Source organism: Mycteria americana, chromosome 12 (genome assembly GCF_035582795.1).
Source record: "Mycteria americana isolate JAX WOST 10 ecotype Jacksonville Zoo and Gardens chromosome 12, USCA_MyAme_1.0, whole genome shotgun sequence".
NCBI classification, from domain to species: Eukaryota; Metazoa; Chordata; class Aves; order Ciconiiformes; family Ciconiidae; genus Mycteria; species Mycteria americana.
Genome location: NC_134376.1, coordinates 16,687,711 through 16,708,544, shown reverse-complemented (window position 1 = coordinate 16,708,544; position 20,834 = coordinate 16,687,711). Strand labels below are relative to the sequence as shown.

At 44.7% G+C, this 20,834-nt stretch overlaps 1 protein-coding gene across 1 annotated transcript in view; it reads right to left on the bottom strand.

Annotated features, from left to right (window-relative positions):
* GSG1L (GSG1 like) overlaps nucleotides 1-15,302 on the bottom strand; it is a 53,137-nt gene extending 37,835 nt beyond the window's left edge. Inside the window, exon 1 of the mRNA XM_075514671.1 lies at nucleotides 15,002-15,302. Coding sequence (XP_075370786.1) covers nucleotides 15,002-15,302 — 301 coding nt within the window. The remainder of the gene's footprint in view (nucleotides 1-15,001) is intronic.
* Between the last annotated feature and the right edge of the window lie 5,532 nt (nucleotides 15,303-20,834).

Genomic DNA, 20,834 nt, shown 5'->3' with positions numbered 1-20,834 from the left:
TCCAGATGCATCTTCTCCTCATAACCAGGCTCCTGGAGAGTCTTTAGAGAATACAGAAAAGGCTGTTTAGGGATGCAACAAGAACAGTGTCTGGGATTCATCCCCCTGATACTCCTGCCTTCACCCAGTTGTGGCAGCGATTCTGACAGGAGAAAGCCAAGGAGTGATATCTCTTGCACATAACTCACATAGAAAGACGAGGTGTGATCTAGCTTGAATGCTCTCTGCTTCCATGCAGGAGCAGTGGGCACGTACAGTGCACGTGAAGCTCTCTGGAGCTCAGCAGTGTCAGGGAGCTGCTGGAGGCTGAGGAGAGAGGACTGACTGACGACCTAAACATCAATAAGAGCAAAGCACTTGGTACTGGCTTCTTCTGTGGCTTCCCAAGGGTGAGGTAGAAACATCATCTATGCAAGCCCTTGCAAATGCATTCCCTCCTAACCAGGCTGGCTCTGCACAGACTCAGTTGTGTCTCTGCTGGGCTTCCCGAGAACGGGGCATGGGTCATAGGGGCCTGTAGGTCTGGATACCAGCAACTGGAAAGCCCAAAATTTGTGTGTTTTTCTCTAATTAATCCTAATTAATTAATCTAATCCTGCATATGTGCATGTATATGTGTGTATTTGTAATGAGCTAGGGAACTTCACACTGAACCAGCCAGAGAGTGGGAGGAGACACACCTGGAAAGACCCAAGGTCTGAGCTGGCGGCTAGGAAAAGGGCTTGAGGTCTTGGTATGGATAATAGACTTAGAGCCCATGAGGGACCATTAGCGTGATGTGCTTGTGCATCTAGAGGGGGAAGGGGTGTGCATGTTTCACTAGTGATCTTCAGACCTGCTCAGCCAGAGAGGAGGAGGAGGAGCGAGCTTGCTGATGGGAGCGATGTTGTTGTTTCTGTGGGTGCTGGTAAAGGCACAGCTCTCTCTGGGTTGGTCTGTGTGGCCAGCCACATCAGTGTCGTGCATGCTTGCATGTGTCCGTGTGCACGTGCACCTGCGTCTTGAATACATGCCTAGCCTGAACTGGAAAGGACACCAGCAGCAAACAGGCAAGGGAGGAGAAATTCCCTGGGTCTTAAACTCCCCAGGCTTCAGCTTCCCAGGAGCACGCACAGCGTTTTCTCAGACGGGCTCATTGAGACTTTACCCACTTCATGGCTCTGCAGCTGTGGAAGCTCCCGCAGCACTGCAGGTCAAATGTTTTCCAGCTCCTCAGTAGCTTCTACTGAAGAAAGCTCAGCTTTGGGCTTCTGTGTGTTCTTAGGAACCAGTGTACAGGAAGATGTGGATGTTATCAGTGCGTCAGTCCCAGGGAATGAGAGAGAAAGTTGTGGCAGCATAAGGAGATGATCTCTCTGTCTTGCTTCCAGCATGAGGCCCGTGCTCTTTCTTCTCCTTCTGCTGCTCACAATGTGGTGGGAAGTCCTGAGCTTCCAGCCCTTCCAAGTCTGTGGCACGTACTTGTCATGAAAATTATCTCATGTCTGCAAAATCAAATAATTTCAGGAAAAACTAGAAGGCTGTGTGAAAAGCGGGGACTCTGCTGGCGGAGCTGCATTCTGGAGAAAGTAAGTGAGCTGGTAAAGAGTAAGACTGGTGCAGGGATGGGAAGGAGGCACTGCAGGACACCACTGACAAGCAGTGGCACATGGTGGAGGGGTCACCCACATGTCCTGTCACCTCAGATAGGCAGATCAGTCCCTCAGACACTTCCCTTGCCCTAGCACATGGAGGTAGCGGGGCTGCTCTTTTACCTTCTCCACTGAAGAGTCCTACTTCAGAGTGTCACACACACTTTGGACAGCTGGGACTCTGCGATGGAGGCAAGTACTTGTTCCTCTTACCTTCCTCAGGCAGAGTTCAGAGACATCTGTACTCCCTAGCCTGAACAATAATTTGAAAGCAAAAGCTAAGAAAGAGAAGTGGCTTTTCTAAGTCCCCCAAATTCAATCCTGCCTGAAAATTAAGACAAACAGGTCCCATAGAGCCATCAGGCCTGCATGATACACTGGCTCCAGGGCTCTGGGCTACTTTCCCCGTTATGCTCTTGCACACCTTGTTGCGCGCACAGTGCAACTGCATTGCGACAGATCAGATGTGCCTAGCTGCAGCTTCCAACGTGGATGTAGGCTGGCGTTCTTCTGTGGGTCTATGGAAGACACTAGGGAGCAATTAGAGAGCTATATAGGGCAGCTGGAAAGGCAGGTTTAGGTGTACATAGATTGGGTCTACACTGTAGCACACAGATGTACTCCCAAGCTCAATGTGCACACTGGAATCACTCTGACTTTAAGCCTTTGGGAGACCCACATGTATTCTACTGTTTCTTCCACCAGTTGCATAAAATATATGGTTTGTTTGCTCCTGTCTTCAGGACCCCACACTGCATAACAGTGGTTGGATTTGTCCAGAGTATACCTCAGTAAACTGGTGGTTTAGACTGGAAATGGGGAAGAGGGCAGAAAACACACCAAAAAAGCATAGGCTTTAAGACAATATTCTAAGTATTCATATTCTTATGGAGCAGATCATCTTGAGTGCCATCACACGGCACATACAGGACAAGCAGGTGATCAGGCCCAGTCAGCATGGGTTTATGAAAGGCAGGTCCTACTTGACCAACCTGATCTCCTTCAACGACAAGGTGACCCGCTTAGTGGATGAGGGAAAGGCTGTGGCTGTTGTTTAACTGGACTTCAGTAAAGCCTTTGACACGGTTTCCCACAGCATTCTCCTGGAGAAACTGGCTGCTCATGGCTTGGACGGGTGTCCTCTTCTCTGGGTAAAGAACTGGCTGGACGGCCGGGCCCAAGGAGTTGTGGTGAATGGAGTTAAATCCAGTTGGTGGCCCATCACAAGTGGTGTTCTCCAGGGCTCGATATTGGGGCCAGTCCTGTTTAACATCTTTATCAATGATCTGGACGAGGGGATCAAATGCACCCTCAGTAAGTTTGCAGATGACACCAAGTTGTGTGGGAGTGTTGATCTGCTTGAGGGGAGGAAGGCTCTGCAGAGGGACCTGGACAGGCTGGATTGATGGGCCAATGCCAATTGTATGAGGTTCCACAAGGCTCAGTGCTGGGTCTTGCACTTGGGCCACAACAACCCCATGCAACGCTACAGGCTTGGGGAAGAGTGGCTGGAAAGCTGCCTGGCAGAGAAGGACCTGGGGGTGTTGGTCGACAGCCACCTGAATATGAGCCAGCAGTGTGCCCGGGTGGCCAAGAAGGCCAATAACATCCTGGCTTGTATCAGAAATAGTGTGGCCAGCAGGACTGGGGCAGTGATCGTGCCCCTATACTCAGCACTGGTGAGGCTGCACCTTGAATACTGTGTTCAGTTTTGGGCCCCCCGCTACAAGAGAGACATTGAGGGGCTGGAGCGTGTCCAGAGAAGGGCAACGAAGCTGGTGAAGGGTCTGGAGCACAAGTCTGATGAGGAGAGGCTGAGGGACCTGGGGTTGTTTAGCCTGGAGAAAAGGAGGCTGAGGGGAGACCTTATCGCTCTCCACAACTACCTGAAAGGAGGTTGTAGAGAGGCGGGGGGTTGGTCTCTTTTCCCAAGTAGCAAGTGGTAGGATGAGAGGAAATGGCCTCAAGTTGTGCCAGGGGAGGTTTAGATTGGATATTAGGAAAATTTTTTTCACTGAAAGGGTTGTCCAGCATTGGAACAGGCTGCCCAGGGAAGTGGTTGAGTCGTCATCCCTGGAGGTATTTAAAAGATGTGTAGATGTGGCACTAAGGGACACGGTTTAGTGGTGGACTTGGCAGTGTTAGGTTTACAGTTGGACTCGATGATCTTAAAAGTCTTTTCCAACCTAAATAATTCTATGATTCTATTCTAAGTTTATAACATGGCTGTTGCAATAGCAAGGACCAGAAGCTGATGTCCTGGATCATACTTATTGGGCCTATGTTCCCAAGTTATTTCCTCTGTGAGCCAGTGATAAATGCCTCATTAATAACCAGGGCAGCAAAATAAAAACAACTTTGAAAAATCCTAGTTTGTATGTCTTCCAACCACATGGTTTCAAAATATTCTAGTTGATTTGACTTAAAAGAGATCCGGTAGTTCTGACTGAAAGAAGGATCTCTGTTACAACTCTGCTTTTCATCTTGCAAAAAAAAAAAAGAAAAAGCTGTCTGTATTCACTTACTCTGCATAAAATTTTACAAGTTCAAAAGTACAGTTCTGATGGAAATTTAAATGATTAAATTTCATTTAAACAGCATTCCCTTTTAGTAACATTCTGGCTCCCAGCCTACGAAAGACAAGGTCCCCTTTTTTCCCAATAGGCCCTAACAAATCTTTATCTCTCCAATTATATCTGCAGTCATGTGATTCTGAAGAGATCCCACATCATCTACTGAGAGTAAAATTATTGTATTTGTCTAAAAAAAGATATAACCCTCAAGGGATCCCAGCCTAGACAAGGCTGAGGACTGCAACACAACTTCAGCGAAATAAAGTACTACATTAGGGAAAATACAGGTTAATGAGCTCACTCAAACTGAGTTGTATCAGGTTAATTAACAAGTGAAATATTCCACTTTTGATTAAACTGATCCCAGACAGAGTATTTAATTGAATTTTTTTCTAATGAAAAATCGAGTATTAATCTGCAAAATCAACGTTTTCCAGTTGACCATGTTGATCTTGCTGGGCCAATATTTTTTCCGGAAAATAAACAAGATCACACAGAATTACACTAAAATATGTCTTGAACTATGAAAAAAATTGCTTTCTCTCACTCTGACAGCTGTCATTCATAGCTGCTGCCCATCAACGTTTCTCTTACTTCCAAGTAACATGAGAATTTGCTCAATTTCTCAACCTCTGCTGAGATAAGTCACAATCTTTTTCCCTTTTGGGCTTGTTTTTAAATCTGAGTGCTATACTACTGTTCTCTTTCAGCAAACTCAAACTCTTAAAACTTTCTACCTTTTAAAGGGGAAAAGCTTAAAGCTTTCTACTTTTTCATTTCAGGCATGCATTTTTCCTCAATTCACATATTCACAAAGAAACAGTAATAATTTTATCAGAGAGGTACCATCCACACTCTGGAGTTTCCCCTTGGGTTCACTGGAGCAGTAGATAGCTGTGCAGGGGCAGAGGGCGCGGGCAGAGCAGGGACTACCCCAGCGCGTTTGTGCTGACTGGGACTGTGTGCCATGGCAGCTGCGTTTTCTGCACTGAAACTCTCCCTGATGTGAAAAATCTTGCACAGTATCTGAAAGCAAACATCTCCACAGGCTGCTCTTAAATCATGTCTAATTGAAACACATCTAAGTCACAAGACTCATCTGATTATCTTGGTAAGACCTGACGGATGTGTACACACATCTATCATTTGGAGAGCAGGAAAATAGTTCAGATTTTTAAATGATTGGGAGAATCAAGGAAACAATGGTGCTGAGAGAGGCTTTCAATGATTCTGGTGTCAATTAAGACCTGACTTTGTAGTCTGGAAAACATCACATCAGGCAAAGAGTTGCTTTAAGCATTTCAAACCGTGGAACGGGAAGAGGAGGATTGTCACCTGTTCACCCCACAGGTGACCATCTGCCACACTGTGCTTACTCTGCGCTAATGTAAATATGCCAAAATCAACTAGTTATTGGGGATCCAGTGTCTGTGGCACTATAAGGTCTCCCCAGGAAACTGTGAAAGACTAGAAACGATGCTCTTCACAGAAGATGTAGCTGATACATACACCTCATCGTATGAAGTCTGACATGCCTTCTACAATCTCCCATGTGACTGCATTAGCAGTTCCATTCAGGCTGGTGATTAACAAAGATCAAAGGAGTAAGTAACCAATAAGACCCTAAAGCCCTGGTTGTAGAAGAAATGTGGTTCAATAGCTCCCACTCTTTCCAATTACTAGCTGTGGATCAATGTGGATTATCCTTTAACCGTGCCAGTGCTTCTCTCCAGATAATGCCCAACCGGAGTGCTTGCATTGGATGTGTGCCCTTGCTCCGGAGTTACACAAGCAGGGCAGGCAGAGATGAAAGTCACTGACAGCAAAGAAGGAAACACCTTTTCACGGATGGGATTACTCCAGAAAATGAAAACATCAAAAGCTGACGTGTGCCAAAATGGAGGGAAAGACAGATTCCGGACAGAGCATTACTCTGATGGCACGGCACGTCGCTGTGAACACGGGTCCTGAGGTTGCAGCCTGAAACACGTCCAAGTGACTGTAGGTAAGAGGCAAAGGGATTGCTGGAGGGGAGGGGACCTTGAATGTCAGAGCCTGCACCACATCAACCTGGACTTCTTCTCCACAGTTAGCACCATCACAGTATTTCTTCCCTGGCTTGCCCATCTGTCCTCTCTCTGTTCCTCTTAGCCATTGCAATTTAGGCTGCCTGCTTCAAAGTGAACTCCAGAAACTTCTCCCACCTTCCCTACCGAAAGATGCTCAGTTGCTTTTTGGGTTGAGGCATCCTGTTTTTCCAGGCAGGCACACATGAGTTGGAGCATGGAAACTGAGTTAACTTTTCAGCCACAGACGTTTAAAGGAAGTTAACAAGATGGGCAGTAAGACAGTACACGCAGTACGCTGCAAATGAATATACAGTTCTTGAAATCAAGTGAAAAATGTTGTGCTTGCATTTCTTCTTGTGAACCTTATTTCCGAGCTTGTACCTAATAACTTTGCAACAAAGTCTCATTTAGTGGTTTTTGTCTGGCCAGGTGATGCAAAGTGAAATCAGGCTGAATGACAGTATGATGTGTCGATGGGGTCTGTGTGACAGACTCCAAACCTAGCGAGTCTAGACGTGGTGGAGTGGCTCTGCTTCCCAATCAATTTCTCAGATTGTAAGCATAGTTTGTGTCCTTCTCCCTGCCCAAATCCAGCCAAATGCAAGTGGAACACCTTAAAGTGAATTTGGTTTGCCTCTGACTATTCTACAAGCCATGTCGTTCTGTAGAAATAACATCTGCTTCTCATTATTTACTGCTTTCTGTAGTCCTTGTATCATTTGTAAGCTAGATCAGCAAAGATTTATATTACCATTTTGTTTACCACCAAGAACACTGAATAACATTACACTAATTCATGATTAACAGAGGGTCCTGCTAGAAGCAGCTCTATTCCCTGGTAAGTCCCCATTTTGAGATCTGCCAGTAAGCCAGTTCTGTGAATTCCATATAAGGAGAGTTTTAAAATCAGGATTGAGTCTGGTGTAATTTAAAAACCATGGGGATACCATGATGATTGATATTCCATCCCGTATTTATTTCTGTAGCCCTGAATGCATCTGTTCATATTTTGCACTAACTGGCAGCAGGGTAAACACCTCAGTTCTCTTTGAAATATGGGACCTATGTGCTAGTCTTCCAGCACTTTGCTGTTTATTCCATTTACAAGGAACTATCAGATACCTCCTTTAAGACTGCTGGGTTAAATGGTTGAGGATAGACACATCCAAAGAGAAAGCAACACAGTTTTTGCTTGTGAGATAGAGAGTAACTTATCAAATAGGGAGCAGTTCGCTGCCTAGTCCCTTACTTTACTCTGTTATGAGTCTCAGTCTGCAGGGATTTTATTTCCACATTTTATGTATGATAGATGTTCATACAGCTAGTGTGTCTAGCAGGTTCAGGAGGGCCTAAAATCCAAAATTCCCAGTGCACTGCAGACACAAAATATCCCCAACATCCTATAAAAAACTGAAGGTCTGTAATAAAGCAATCACCACCACAGGAACCACAGCTACCATATACCACAGGAAGAGAGCAAGAGTCATTATGAGGAACACGAACAGATCTGAAGGCTCTTATCATATAGCTTAAATTCCTATGGCCAGGCCTGTCTTATCCTGTAAGCAAAAAGCCAAGGATTTGTTAGGAGGAGTTCACAAGGACTTTTCTGAAATGGACCCTTCCCCATGTTGTAAAGGAAGGCAAAAAATTGTTACTATCCCTGTTATCTAGCCTGAGGGAGATTTCTCTTCTGATCCCAAATTAGATCATCAGTTTAATGTTCCGTGCATGAGCAGACATACCAATTAGATACTGAGAAGCCGTAATAATGTCAACAGCAGCAAAGCAACCTCCTCACATACTGTCTCCACCTGTAGCCAATTTCTGATGCTTTGGAGAAGGCATAAAATCCTCCAGAAAACATGATATGCATCAAGTCAGCAACTATTTTTTTTCTTGGCTCCCGCTGGTGACCAGTGGCAACCCTGAAGCATGGATGTCATGTAGAAGAATATAGACATGGTGTGAGCAAGGCAGTCAAACCATGATGGCTCCTTTCAGACCTCCTTAAGATACCAACAAACCAGCTACGCAGGACTCACTCCAAGCTTCCTCAGGCCAGAAACATTCCTCTTCCCTCATACAGTTCTTTCTGTGAGCTTAAGAAGTATCCATTTCAGCCCGTGGATTTCCTTTGCTCACACTGCCCTCTGTGGAAGTGAATTCCAGAGATGCACTTTCTAGGAAACCCTCCTTGGATTTTCACTTTTTTTCCTCGATAAGTTACTTAAGTCATATTCTTTTCTTGATATTTACCCATATATATATAAGGTACCATGACATCCCCTCTAGATCTTCAATTTGTTATACTAAAGAGGACCAATTTTTCTTTTCTTTTCTTGAAGGAGATTCTCTTTTCCTTAACTACCTTGGAAATCCCATTCTGCATCTATTTCACCTCCCCCTTCTTCTTACCATAATTATGCACGATGACATTAACAAAGTGCAGTGGTGTTACCTGTGCCTTGTACAGTGGTGCTGATTCTTCCCTAGAATAATATCGCATCACTTTGCAGCTCAGTCACCCCACAGTCAAATACTGGCCCACACCTTGTTTCTTACTTTTTCTCACAATTGATAACTACCTGTGGCCTCACAGAATCTTATGCCTTTGTGTTTGGTGCTTTTAATTTTTTTTTCTTTTAATTATTTTAATACTATCCTTACGACTCTATCAGACCAGCTCACATTTTCAGTTATGCAGAAAAATCTCTCCTCTGTAATGCCAATATTCCCAGACTTTGTGTCACAGCATATATAAGGAGTGCATTTAAAGTAGGATTATTCTCTTCAAATTAAGCCTTCTGTGTTAGAAATGGCAACTTCTTAGATTCCTTTTTGGCCAATGAGGAAAACTTGTAATCCCAGGGCTCAATTCATCCCATATGAGGAGGAATTTAATCTCCTCAAGAAGTACTCACTACTCTCTATGACTGTAACGGTGATGTTGATCAGTTTAGGCACAGATATCTACATTTGCTGATGTCCATAGGTTTGCCGTGGGATTCACCTTGCCTTTTTTTTTTAATAAATTATGTGACATGAATTGTATCCCTAGTTCTTTTTCCCAGGTCGCTAATCTCAGCAATGACAGAATCGGTCCCAAACCCAAATTTGAGGACAACTAGAAATATCTGACATCCATTGTGATAATTTCCCTTTTTATATTACTTGCCACAGCCTCCTTGTGAGACTGTTCTTTAATCAGTTTACAATCTCTCTATTCATCCCCATCATAATAAATAATATAAAATAAAATCTGCCCCACAGACTCGAGCAAAAGCTCTACCTATCTTTGTATCGTCATCCAGTGATAGATGTTTAGGGAAGAACAAAGGGGTGGATGTAGGGTGATTCTGCTCGTGTACCCCCCTTGTGATATCAGTACTGCATTAGTAGTTCGGGGACTTTCTGGTCAGAGGTTGCTCTCAAATCATCATGTTAGTAACACGAATGGATGTTTCCTCCCTGGATCCATGCAATCCCCAGTTTTGGCCTTCACAACATTCCCTGGCAGGGAGCTCTGTAAGGAGGAGTATTTCTTTTTGTCTGTTATGCCTTATTGTTCTTAAATCATGGAAGCAGTCAAGGATATTTCTTGTCTGATCTCTGTCATTCCCTGTTCACCCCCACCAATATCATAGTTCTCTGTACAGCGTGCCTTCATTCTAGTCTGAAGAGGCTCAGGCTGTCGAGCATTCCCCAGTGTGGAAGCACGTCTGCATCTATCACTATGTTGTTACTATTCTCCCCGCTCTCTGTAGTTCTTCTGTACAGAATTTTCAGTGGGACATTCCATCAAATGCTTTTTTTGTAAATCCACAGAGACTGGGTCTAATGCATTACCCTTGTCCAAGAAGTGATTAATCTTGTTAAAAGATTTACCTTTAACAAAACCCTACCTTTGATAAAACCCATTTGTTGCCATGTACTGAGTGCTTTCCCTGAAAACTGTCCTAAGGTTACTGGGTCAAGTGGCCTGTACCATTTTTTTCCAGTCTTCTTTGAATACAGCAATGTGCAGATTCTTGCTACTAAACCTGCATTTTTATGTGCCAATTATTTCAACATCCAATGATGGAGATTATCCAGGCTCCCTGGGTTCAGTTCCTCTATTGCTGTAAATTTTATCTTTAGTATAGAGCTCTACCTCCTCAATTTCTTTTACCGCTCTTTCCTTCCTAAACAATTTATAACTAGCAATTTTTACATTCCAGTCACGCGAATAAGCCCACCAGGTTTCAGTCATGCCAATTATATTATATTTCTCATAATCCAGCAAGAAATCCCAATTCCTCTTTCTTTTAATTATATACTCACAAGGTGCTTCTCCCCGGTCCCTCTCTCTGGACAGCCGCCTACGGTGAATCACATATGCTTATTATCACACGGTGGCGGGGGAGAAGGGTGATGCAGTACCCCTCTGGATCTGTGAAAGTGTATGGCAAGTTCATGTCTTTATATGTTGCAGATGTATTCATTTCTGCAGGATACACCTCTCTCGTTCTCTGACTCCTCAAATGTGCCTTTAATGTCCATATTTATGGCCCATTTTGATGCATCCTTACATACCGTGTAAGTTCCACTCTACCATTTACTCCTTAAAGAGTGCTAAAGAATATGTGGTACAGAGCATACAAAATGCTGCAGACCTCTTGCCCTCAAAATAGAATGCCAAGCATACAAAACAAGCCTATGCATACCCATTCCTGGTCTCCCTGACTTCTATGGAACGTGGGGAGCAACATGGAAAGGCTCGTTGTTTATTTAATGGGACAGTACTCTTAAAAGGCACCTAGGCAGCTGCTTTTCCCTCTGAATGTGGATGTTAATACTGAGATTGTCTGTTCATTAGCAACTAAAACAAGATCTGAGTTCATGGTTTTTTCTATTAAAAGCAAAGCACACACAGTATTGAGCAAAATAGGCTAACTTGTTAGTGGTTTCCAGCTCTCAAACTCCTCTACCTGTTAGGATAAGGTATGCCACCTTACCTACTTCATGTGTTAATTTTTTCATGGCATGTATGTTCTTGAGTCACGGAATCGGCCAGCTGGTTTACCACTGCTGCTATTAGCACATCACTTGGCTGGTATCTTGTGAGGTGTCCAGTACTGACACAAGACTGCAGGTGTGAAATAAGATACGCACTCAAAGTCATATTCAGAAAGAAATTAAATGATAGAGAGCTCGGCTCTGAGACGCCTGGCCACAGCCAAGGAATTCATGGCCCCAGAGGAGGCACCAAGTGCCCTGTGCAGCATGTGAGCGCAGAGCAGGGCTCGTGCGTGACCAGCATGAGTACGGAGCTCACAGGGTATGCTTTAGCTTCATCCCCTTCTGGAGGTTAGGTGCATTGCTCTTACAGAAGGTACCTCCACCCATGTGGGATCCAAAGCATTGAACCCACTCTGAAAAAGAGAGCCTTCATCCTCTTTTTGGTAGACCGGGATTCAGCACACTTTTGAGTCAGAAATTGTGCTAAATAATTACAGGACTCACCCACCAATGAAATATATATGCTCAAGTCCCTCTGTTCCCAGAGGGGATTCACAATTATACTTCTCAGGTGCTAAATGCTTTTCAGATTCTTTAGCTGTCCTAGTCATGCTGGATAAAAATAAACTCTAGATTCACAAATCATTTCAGAAATAATCACAGCATTCAATCTCTGTTAGAGATGTCAGTGAAAACTAGAAACCTGCAACAAGATGAAGGCCCGCTTCGCTACTCTCTGTACAGAGAGTGTATGGCATGCTTTTTGCACCTGTACCCCTGGACTCTAAATGGACATTTCAGATAAAGAGTGGGAGGAGAAGACACTCAAAAATTTTGTTTGATTGAAGCCTAAATGTCATTTTAAGGTGTGACTGAGTCCCAGCCCCTCCAGCCACCTGGAAGCCCTGCAATCTTGTCCCTTGCAGTATCAGCCTCCGGGGAACTGGCCCTGTTGCGTCTGCACTACAAGATCTGCTGTGTTGCAGCTGCACCAGTGCAGAGAGCAGAAACTTTTGACAGTACTGTGACTGTAGGGAGAGAGAAATCAAAAGCCTGGTGGCTAGATGAAGAATGTGGCTCACAGCTCGGAGTCTCTGGAGCGTTTTGATAGCATCACAACCACAGAGAGGGTTACTGGCATTCATGTGTTCCTGGTAGGATTCATGTTGCTTAGCTTCAGACACTGGCAGTGAGGAATCAGGGACAGGTAAGGAGCAGTAGGAGTGGTGCTGACCATAGGCTGTGGCCATATGCTCTGCTGACAGAGGTGTGAGGCTATGGAGTGGCTACAGGAAGGACTTTGCCTGGAGGAAGGCTGTTGTTGCAGTCATTTTCAGTATGCTGTTGGTAAAGCTTTAAGAAAGGTGTTACTGAAAGTATGGAGTGCATTCAGGCTAGTGCTTTTGACTAATTTAATACACTACTGTCTGTGTGCTTAGTGATATTTTCTTGATGTTCTCCTGGCATTCTAGGGTGTTTATTAACCACATGGTGACTGTATGACTTGTGATACCTACAGGACTGTGGTCAGTAAGCGTGCTGTGGACAGTGTGGTGAGCCTAAGGGATGGATTACCCACAGATATATTGAGCGTTGTGGGTGTATGTATAACCATGATCACAGTGCTGCTGGATTGGGGCTGGCTGGTGCCTCGCCGCCCTTGGAGCTCAGATAAAATGATCACCAGTCAGGCCGCAAAAGGCCATGACAACATACTGACAGTCTGGTATTGCAAACCAGTAAGTCTGAATGAAGATCTTTCACGGTTATTTTATGTTGATGCTCTTAGGGACAAATTTAGACCCATGTCCATTACACCATTCCTGTCCTTACCGGAAAAAACTATGGTAAATCCTGAATGAGGCAGCTGTCTGTCTAAGCCAATATATCCCTGTACTTGGCTGGATCCTTTCTAAAGGTTGGTCACTCCTGGTCTGCTAACTGAAGAGTACTTTTCACCAAATGTTTCAAATAAGTGTTCCAAATAGTGTTTCAAATACGAGGAAACACACATGTGGCTGCTGTGGCAGTGTGGGGAGGCGAGAAACAACCCACTCGCTCCTGCTTTCACCATAACTTTCTAGAGCTGGCTTCCAGCTATCTCCTGAAATCACCCACTACAGCACAGCTTTGTTTACCCAGTACAGAATAGATCACTGTATTTCTCTTCTCCCACAGATACCTCAGTTTTCTGAGTGGGCTAGAGTCACACAATTACAAGTTATCTCACACATAAATCTTGGCTTGGAAAGCTTTCAATATCTGCTAGAAATGTGGGCATGCTTCATCATCCCAATCCCAGCTAAGATGCTCAAAAAGTCGGAGAGTCTTAAGCTGCTCACTCAGGCTGCTGTGGCCTAAGTTTATTTCCAAATCAGTAAGACAAATCATCTTTTTTCTATACTTTTTTCTGACATCAAGAGGGTAACTTCGGTGCACTCACTTCAGCATGGAGCTGTTTATTGACAGTCCCAAGGGTGGAGTTCATGAACTTTCTTTCTCGTACATTAAATTGAGTTTTAATGACTGACTAGTTCTTGAAGCACTATTCTCAAAAATACCAGTGAGTATACACAGCACCTTGGGATGAAATGGACTGTGAGCTGCCCTACAACTTTGCCCCACTTTATAGTACATTCTTACAGAGTAGTTTTACCAAAACCCCATAAAATTCCTATTATCGAGGAGGTTGTGTCCTCAGAGACACGACGCATAGGATGATTAACTGTTCCTCTCTTCCAACAGTGGTGAAGGACCAACTCCCCAGTCTACTCCTTGGGCAACGGCAGGATAGCATGGAAACAGCCCAGCAAGCAGGAACCAGCATCCACAAGCCATCATTGTCCCTCTTATACTGTGTCACATTTGTAAACTTTATTTTCCAGTCACATAATCTAGAAAAAAGCTCTTTCAAAAGCAGTTTGGATGTTAGCTCTACCAGACAGCTCTGGGAGAAGGGACTGTCAGTTTGCATCTGTTGAGACTGAAATGAGTCCCATGGCTGCTACCTTCCATCCAGCCCCCAGTGTTTTATTTCTTGGTGAGTGCCAGGGTACAGCAGAGGAAATGAATGCACTGATAAGCTGGAGAGATGTCTTCTCGAGTGGTTCTCAGCAAGTAAATGGCCGAGCAGGGAACAGAAATGAGCTTTCTTGTGCCCAGCTGTGCCCTTTAACTGCCATTTCTCTACTCTACTTCAACAGACATACAATCCAGCCACCAGGAAGGGTTTGTGGGTGGTCATTTACTTAAGAGATGCCAGAAAAGAGGAAGTCTAGGCTACAGCCTGATAAAAACTGTGACCTTTGTGCTTTCCCTGTCATTCAGGCCACTGTCCTAGGCATTATTTCGGGGGCAATTACAACGAGATGTCAGAACCTCCTTAACAACTACCAGCCGCTGTCTTTTGTGTGCTCCATGGAGCAGCTCCCAAAAGGGAAGCACTGACCAGTGTCTGGCTGCAGTGCCCATGAGGGTAGCACATATTGCTTATCAGAGGTTCAGCTGGCTTTAGAGCACAGATCCCACATCAGCCAGCAGGTAAACAAGCAAATCCTTGCTCTTGCTGGAAACAGGTTGCTTTTCAACAAAGAACTGTTGAAATCCTGCCTCTCTCTGCAGGGTGAATCTGCTTTAAGATACAGCACGGAAGAGCTTGCCTGTGTGTTTATCACACTGAGCCAAACACAAAGCAACACAAGCTGTAAGGAAGTTGTTTTATACTTACCAGCAGCATTGATATTTTCCTCACAGGAGTACCAGATCCCAGTGTGGAAATACCTGAAAAGGAAGCGGTCATCTCCCGTCTCCCAGCTGTAATGAACCACATTCTGGTTCGTCTCATTTGCAGTCTCATTCCCGCTGTAGTTGAGGCAGTTTGTCTTCTTCTCTTTCCCACAGCTCGGCTTGGGGACCCTCTGTGTGCCCTCACACCAGTGGGTCGTGATAAAAGCTGTTGTAGAGAAGAGGAGAGCCATCAGATTCAGACTCACTGCTAGCAGGGCTCTGCATCTTCGATTTGTCTTCATGGTAAATCCGCCCTCCCTCCCCCTCCTGCTGAGAGAAGAAGTCAAAGGGTTTTGTTTTATTTGGGAGGAGGGGGGTTCAAAGCCTCTCACGATTCAGAATCCAGTTTTCCAGGCATCAAAACTCTCAGCTTCTTCCAATCTGTTGTTGTAGCAGTGAAGGAAATGCTGCAGCCAGACTCCCATTCTTCTCTTCACTTGAAATCCTGCCTTTGTACGTTAAAGGAGCAGCTGCAGGCGCGGGAGTGCGGCCGTCCTCTTGTAGTCGGTGTGCTTCAGCGCGCTGACAGGCTCGGAGAGGGTCTGTCTCACAAAGAGCACCAAGAGCAAGTGAACATCTGCTCGGGTACCACACATGATCCCAAGGGGCTCCGCAGCCTCCTCCGCTGGGAGACACCTGCAGGCTGCAGGACTCACTGTCCTCTGCTCCCCTAGGATCAGGCAGGAGAAACTCGGCGGGAGGCAGGCGGCAGGGACAGCTGCTGCCCGCTACCACCGTCCTTGGCAGACCTCGGGAACCACTGCATCGCGCTGGTGGCTGAGTTGGACGGGGGGAGGTGTCACATCTTAGTCCCAAAAAGAATCTTTATTTGGAGCTGTGAAATACATTTTTTTATATACCAGAGGGTAGAGATTTGTCCAGCAGGAGGAGGGATGGAGTGATACTTCAGCTTTTCTGCTCTGAGCTAGTGAGTAGTAAATCAGGGGTTTGATTCTGCTATCAGCATACCGGTGTAATTCTCTCTCTTCAGAGGCTTGCTCTGGAGTCAGCGAAGCCCCAGAGGAATTTAGATTTGAAAGTGTGTAATGAGTAAAACCTACGTCTTTCACAATACCAAGTGGAGCCCCTTTCTCAGGCTTTCATTTCCAGACACAGCCCACGCAGATGTTCAGTTTGAAGTGGGTCTGTAGGACATTTTGTAGGTCCTGGTTTGTGCAGACGGGGAGAACTAATTAGAGCAATCCCTGGCTTTTACTCGCCAGATGGCAATGCTGTGAGAGCAGGGAGCACTGCATAATATCCCATTTCCAAAGAGAAGTGTATTGTCCTGTCTTGTTGGTTGGCTGACTCGTAGAGTTTATGACCTCTTTCCACATTACTCAGAGCTACCTGGTGAAGCCTGAGTGCTGTGAGGAGACCAGGGCACCTGATGTTGGTGGTAGTACAATCTGTAAGACCTTGTATCCAAGCACTGAGGTTGGCCACATTTGTCACACAACAAACAGTTCTGTGTCCTTAGTAGATGAATGCAATTTTCTGTGGTGAAGAAGTTGCACGTACCTCCTGGGCTTTGGGCCGCGTGAGATTTCCTTCCAGCTCTATTTGGACTCCCTGCAAAGGCCGTGGGACGCTTGTGGCCTCTCAGAGCAGTCTAGCAGTGGGTTTCCAGCAAGCCCTGGAAATAACCATGTAGCCACACGGGCTCATGCTAATAGATGGGACAATGCTCTCATCTCACACCCTGTACTCTGTCAGGTCAGCACATTGACTCAACATGCAAAGCTCATCCTATGCCTTCCTGCCTGCAGACATGAAATGTGGTGGTAGTTTCTCCAGCTCCTGGAATAAAGCCAGGAGAGACCAGGTGGCGTTTCTCCTTAGCAAGCCACAAGACTTCAGGGACCCGTTCCTGCCTCCCTGATGCCCCCCTCACAGGTAGCCATCGGACTCTGTATTATGCCTCTTGTTGGTGCCTGTCCTGCATGCCTGGTTCCAACTGTTTGTGAGATTGTCACTATTTATACAGAATCACTTGGCTTTAGCCATTTTGTTTTATAAATAAACTAGCGAGTTACTAGAAAATGCTGTTCTGTGAGAACAATTGTGATGGCAGCTTTGCAAGGCCAGTGAAATAGCTTTGTACTGCAGATACTTCCCTACCTAAGCGGCCTTCATCTTGCCCGCTCCTGCCTGGACATGATGACTACTACCTCCTCAGCGCCGGATTTTTCCAGTGGCCTGTGGTAGCGGAGTGCCTCTGGGCACAGTCTTCCTTGCCCTGCTGGAATTGCACCACACCTCTCCATGTTCCAGTCCTTTCAGCATTTCATCTTGCAGCCAAATAATCAGCATTATTTGGTTGGTTTTAATTGCATGCAAGAAATACAGACGATAGCTATTCAGAAGGCCACAGGATTATTACTTCAATTATTTTTATGTTGCAGGACATTCCACTCAGAAATGCATTTGTATGTTCCTCTGTTTCTCAGGCTTATCTGCCTGCTTAGAGGAATAAACAATGCAATTTAAACTATGACAGAATGCCTTCACAAGAAAGCTAGCGCTCTTCAGGATTATCTTTCAAGTGGCTGTCAGCATCTGAATCATCACACTTTTCCAAGTGTGAATACAGGTCTTTACAAGGTCTTTTCTCACAAATCTTCTCTATCCACTGCTCTGTGGCTTGCGTTTTCTGGTCCCAGCACCAACTTCTGCACCCTCTGTTTCTCTCAGTGCCCATCTCCCTGAGGGATAGGCATCCAAGAGTTTGGTTATCTGTGATAATTTTGTTCTAAATACTTTTGAGATTTTGTTTTTACTCCTAATCCTAACAGATATTTCTATTTCTGTTCCTCCTTATCTTCTTTATTCTTGTTTTTTGGGCTGACAGGGCTCTTGAGAACAGAGATGGTGGCAGTATATTAAAAAAAAAAAAAGGGCAAAATAAAGCAGAAGTTTGGTTTCTTTTGTGATACAGAGCTTTTAGAATCTTAAGCATTTAAAAATATTCTGCAAAAAGTAAAGTATGCTCAAAGTCAGGGAATTTTTTTAACATGAATTGTTTTCTTTTTCCTAACAGAAGTGGTTTTTTTTTTTCTAATTATTAGATTCTTCTGGCTGTATATGTCGGGATTACTTGAAAAGAAGGAAACTAGTCTATGCTATACTCATGCTGTAATGCTCCAACGATTTCTCTTTATATAATCTGTTTATCAGATTTGTTGTGTATAAAAATGGAAAGATCATACATATGTTGCAGAAGGCAGTTCAGATGCCTGGATTAAGTTGTATTTATGTGGTATTATCTTTAGTAGTAAAGCAGAAGGGTTTGAATGCTATACAGAAGTAGTTTTCATATTGTGACTGCAAGAACCTTTAAAATCCTTTTTGCAGCCATAGCTTTTCTCTGATGTTGTGAGAAAAACTACCTTCATGAGTTATAGCTAAACCCCTTTTCCTTTACTATTTCTTATAGGATCAGTGTAAATTGTTATTACTCAGTATTTACGCGAGTACAAAAAGAATTTGACCCAGAGGATTTAAAATAAAGATAACATTTGCAAAGGAACCCTTTCAATCAGGCTATGTTTTTCACTAGTGGGAAACAGAAGCAACATTCACTAAAATGAGAAGTAGCCCTACTTTTGGGTCCTCTGGTGATGATGGGGGGCATGGTGGGCTTAGTCTGGTTGTTTATTTGATACCAGAAGTGTCAGCTGCATGGGATTATATGCTGGTTTTAAATCAATATTTTAAAAATCCTATAGCTTTTCTTTAAGTTCATGTTTCTTACAGGTTTGTCCTCCTGGGCTTCCTCATGTGTTTGTATTGTCTTTTTCAGCTGTCACTGGACTGAGCTTCTGAGATCCTCCTTCCACCTTGGGTTGGACCCCTCCTGGTAGCTCATCTTTGCTTTTTCTCTGCACCACAGAGCCACAGAATCCACTTGTTCAATTCATTTGTCTTGCAAATGGTTCAAAATCTCCTTTTCTAGTCAGAATTTTCCTCCTGTGATGGAGAGATCTGCATAGCTCATCTTTTTCCTGTTCTCTTACCGTGGCAAATATGAATTGTAGGTGTGCCCCCAATATACTTCCCCCGTCCCCACTCTGTCCAGCAAAATGGCAACTTTTTCCTTACCTCAGTCACTCAACAGGATTGACTTTTATATTTGGAGAAGAGGGTTAGGATGGAAATGCTCTACGTGCTTCCCCCAGATCACTACCATGTATGTTAGCCAGCTACGTGTAGTTTGCCTTCTTTCCATTCCATATCTAGGCTACCTTTTGCTGATTTCACCTCATTTTTCATTTTTTTCTCAGAACTCTGACCCAAAGTAGTCTGTGTTCAGCAGCAGTGCTTAGCACTCCGAGCCCACAGGCTGAGCTGTACAATCTTGTTCATCTAAGAGAAGCTGCTGAGAGACATTACTGATTTTTTTACACAGATTAAGCCTTCAGCAAATGGACAGTCCCAGTAGGGTATATTTGAAGGGGGGCTGAATATTGATACCATATGAAATCTTGGTCTTCAGTTTAACTTTTGACTTGAAGTGTGTCTTTCATGCACTTTGCCTGTGGGCATTGAGTCAAGCACAAGAAGATTGCTCAGAAAATTCTTCCTGTTCCTAAACTGACCAGGCAAAAAATGGTTTCTGACAGTACTGTAGTGAAGAACTTTAGCAGTCTTGACAGAAAGGAAAGCAGCAAAACAAACTGTTGATTCTTCTGTATGTTTTTCCCATAACAATTTCCTTGGCCCCAGTGTCACTGGTCAGTAGACAAGACATTCCTAAGTGCCCTCTTCGGAGCAGCTGGTTTGGATATTTTAATCAGTTGTCAGTGTTGCTCATCCTTGCTTGGACACCAGGACTGTGCCCTTCAAAGACTACAGGCACTCCTTCTTGTCCTGGTTTTGGCTGGGATAGAGATAATTTTCTCCCTAGTAGCTGGTACAGTGCTGTGTTTTGGATTTAGGATGAGAAGAATGTGATAACACGCTGATGGTTTAGTTGTTGCTAAGTGGTGGTTACACTGGTCAAGGACTTTTCAGCTTCCCCTGCTCTGCCAGGTGCACAAGAAGCTGGGAGGGGGCACAGCCAGGAGAGCTGACCCCAGCTGCCCAAAGGGCTATTCCATACCATAGGGCCTCATGCTCAGTATAGAAGTGGGGGTGGGGGGAGTTGGCTGGGGGGCAGCGATCGCTGCTCGGGGCCGGGCTGGGCATTGGTCGGCGGGTGGTGAGCGGTTGCACCACTTGTTTTTTTCTGTGGGTTTTGTTCCTCTCTCTCTCTCTCTCTCTCTCTCTCTCTCTCGTTGTTTTCCTTTCATTACAATTTTTTCCCCCAACTATTAAACTGTCTTTATCTCAACCCACGAGTTTTCTTACTTTTGCTCTTCCAATTCTCTCCCCCATCCCACCGGCGGCGGGGGGGTGAGCGAGCGGCCGGGTGGTGCTTAGTTTCTGACTGAAGCTAAACCACGACACTTCTGATACAGCTGGGGTCTCTGCAGCTCTCTGATTTGGAGTCTGTGCCAAACAGAGTTAGATTAATCATTCAGCACCACTATTTGTGTAAAAACTGGGTGGTCCATATATTTGTAGTAGGACTGGGATGCTAACAAGTTTGTACTTATCTGGTATCTGCATTTAATTCTTCCAGCAGCTAGCGGAGAGGAAGGGAGATGAAAAGAAGCGACAGGCCTGAGTCATGTTGTAAATCGTGTCTAGGACAGTTGACTGGCTAAGTTGCCTGAAAAGGCAGTCCAAAAGGTCATGGCTGAGCAAGTAAGATATTCCCAGGACCGTTCCCA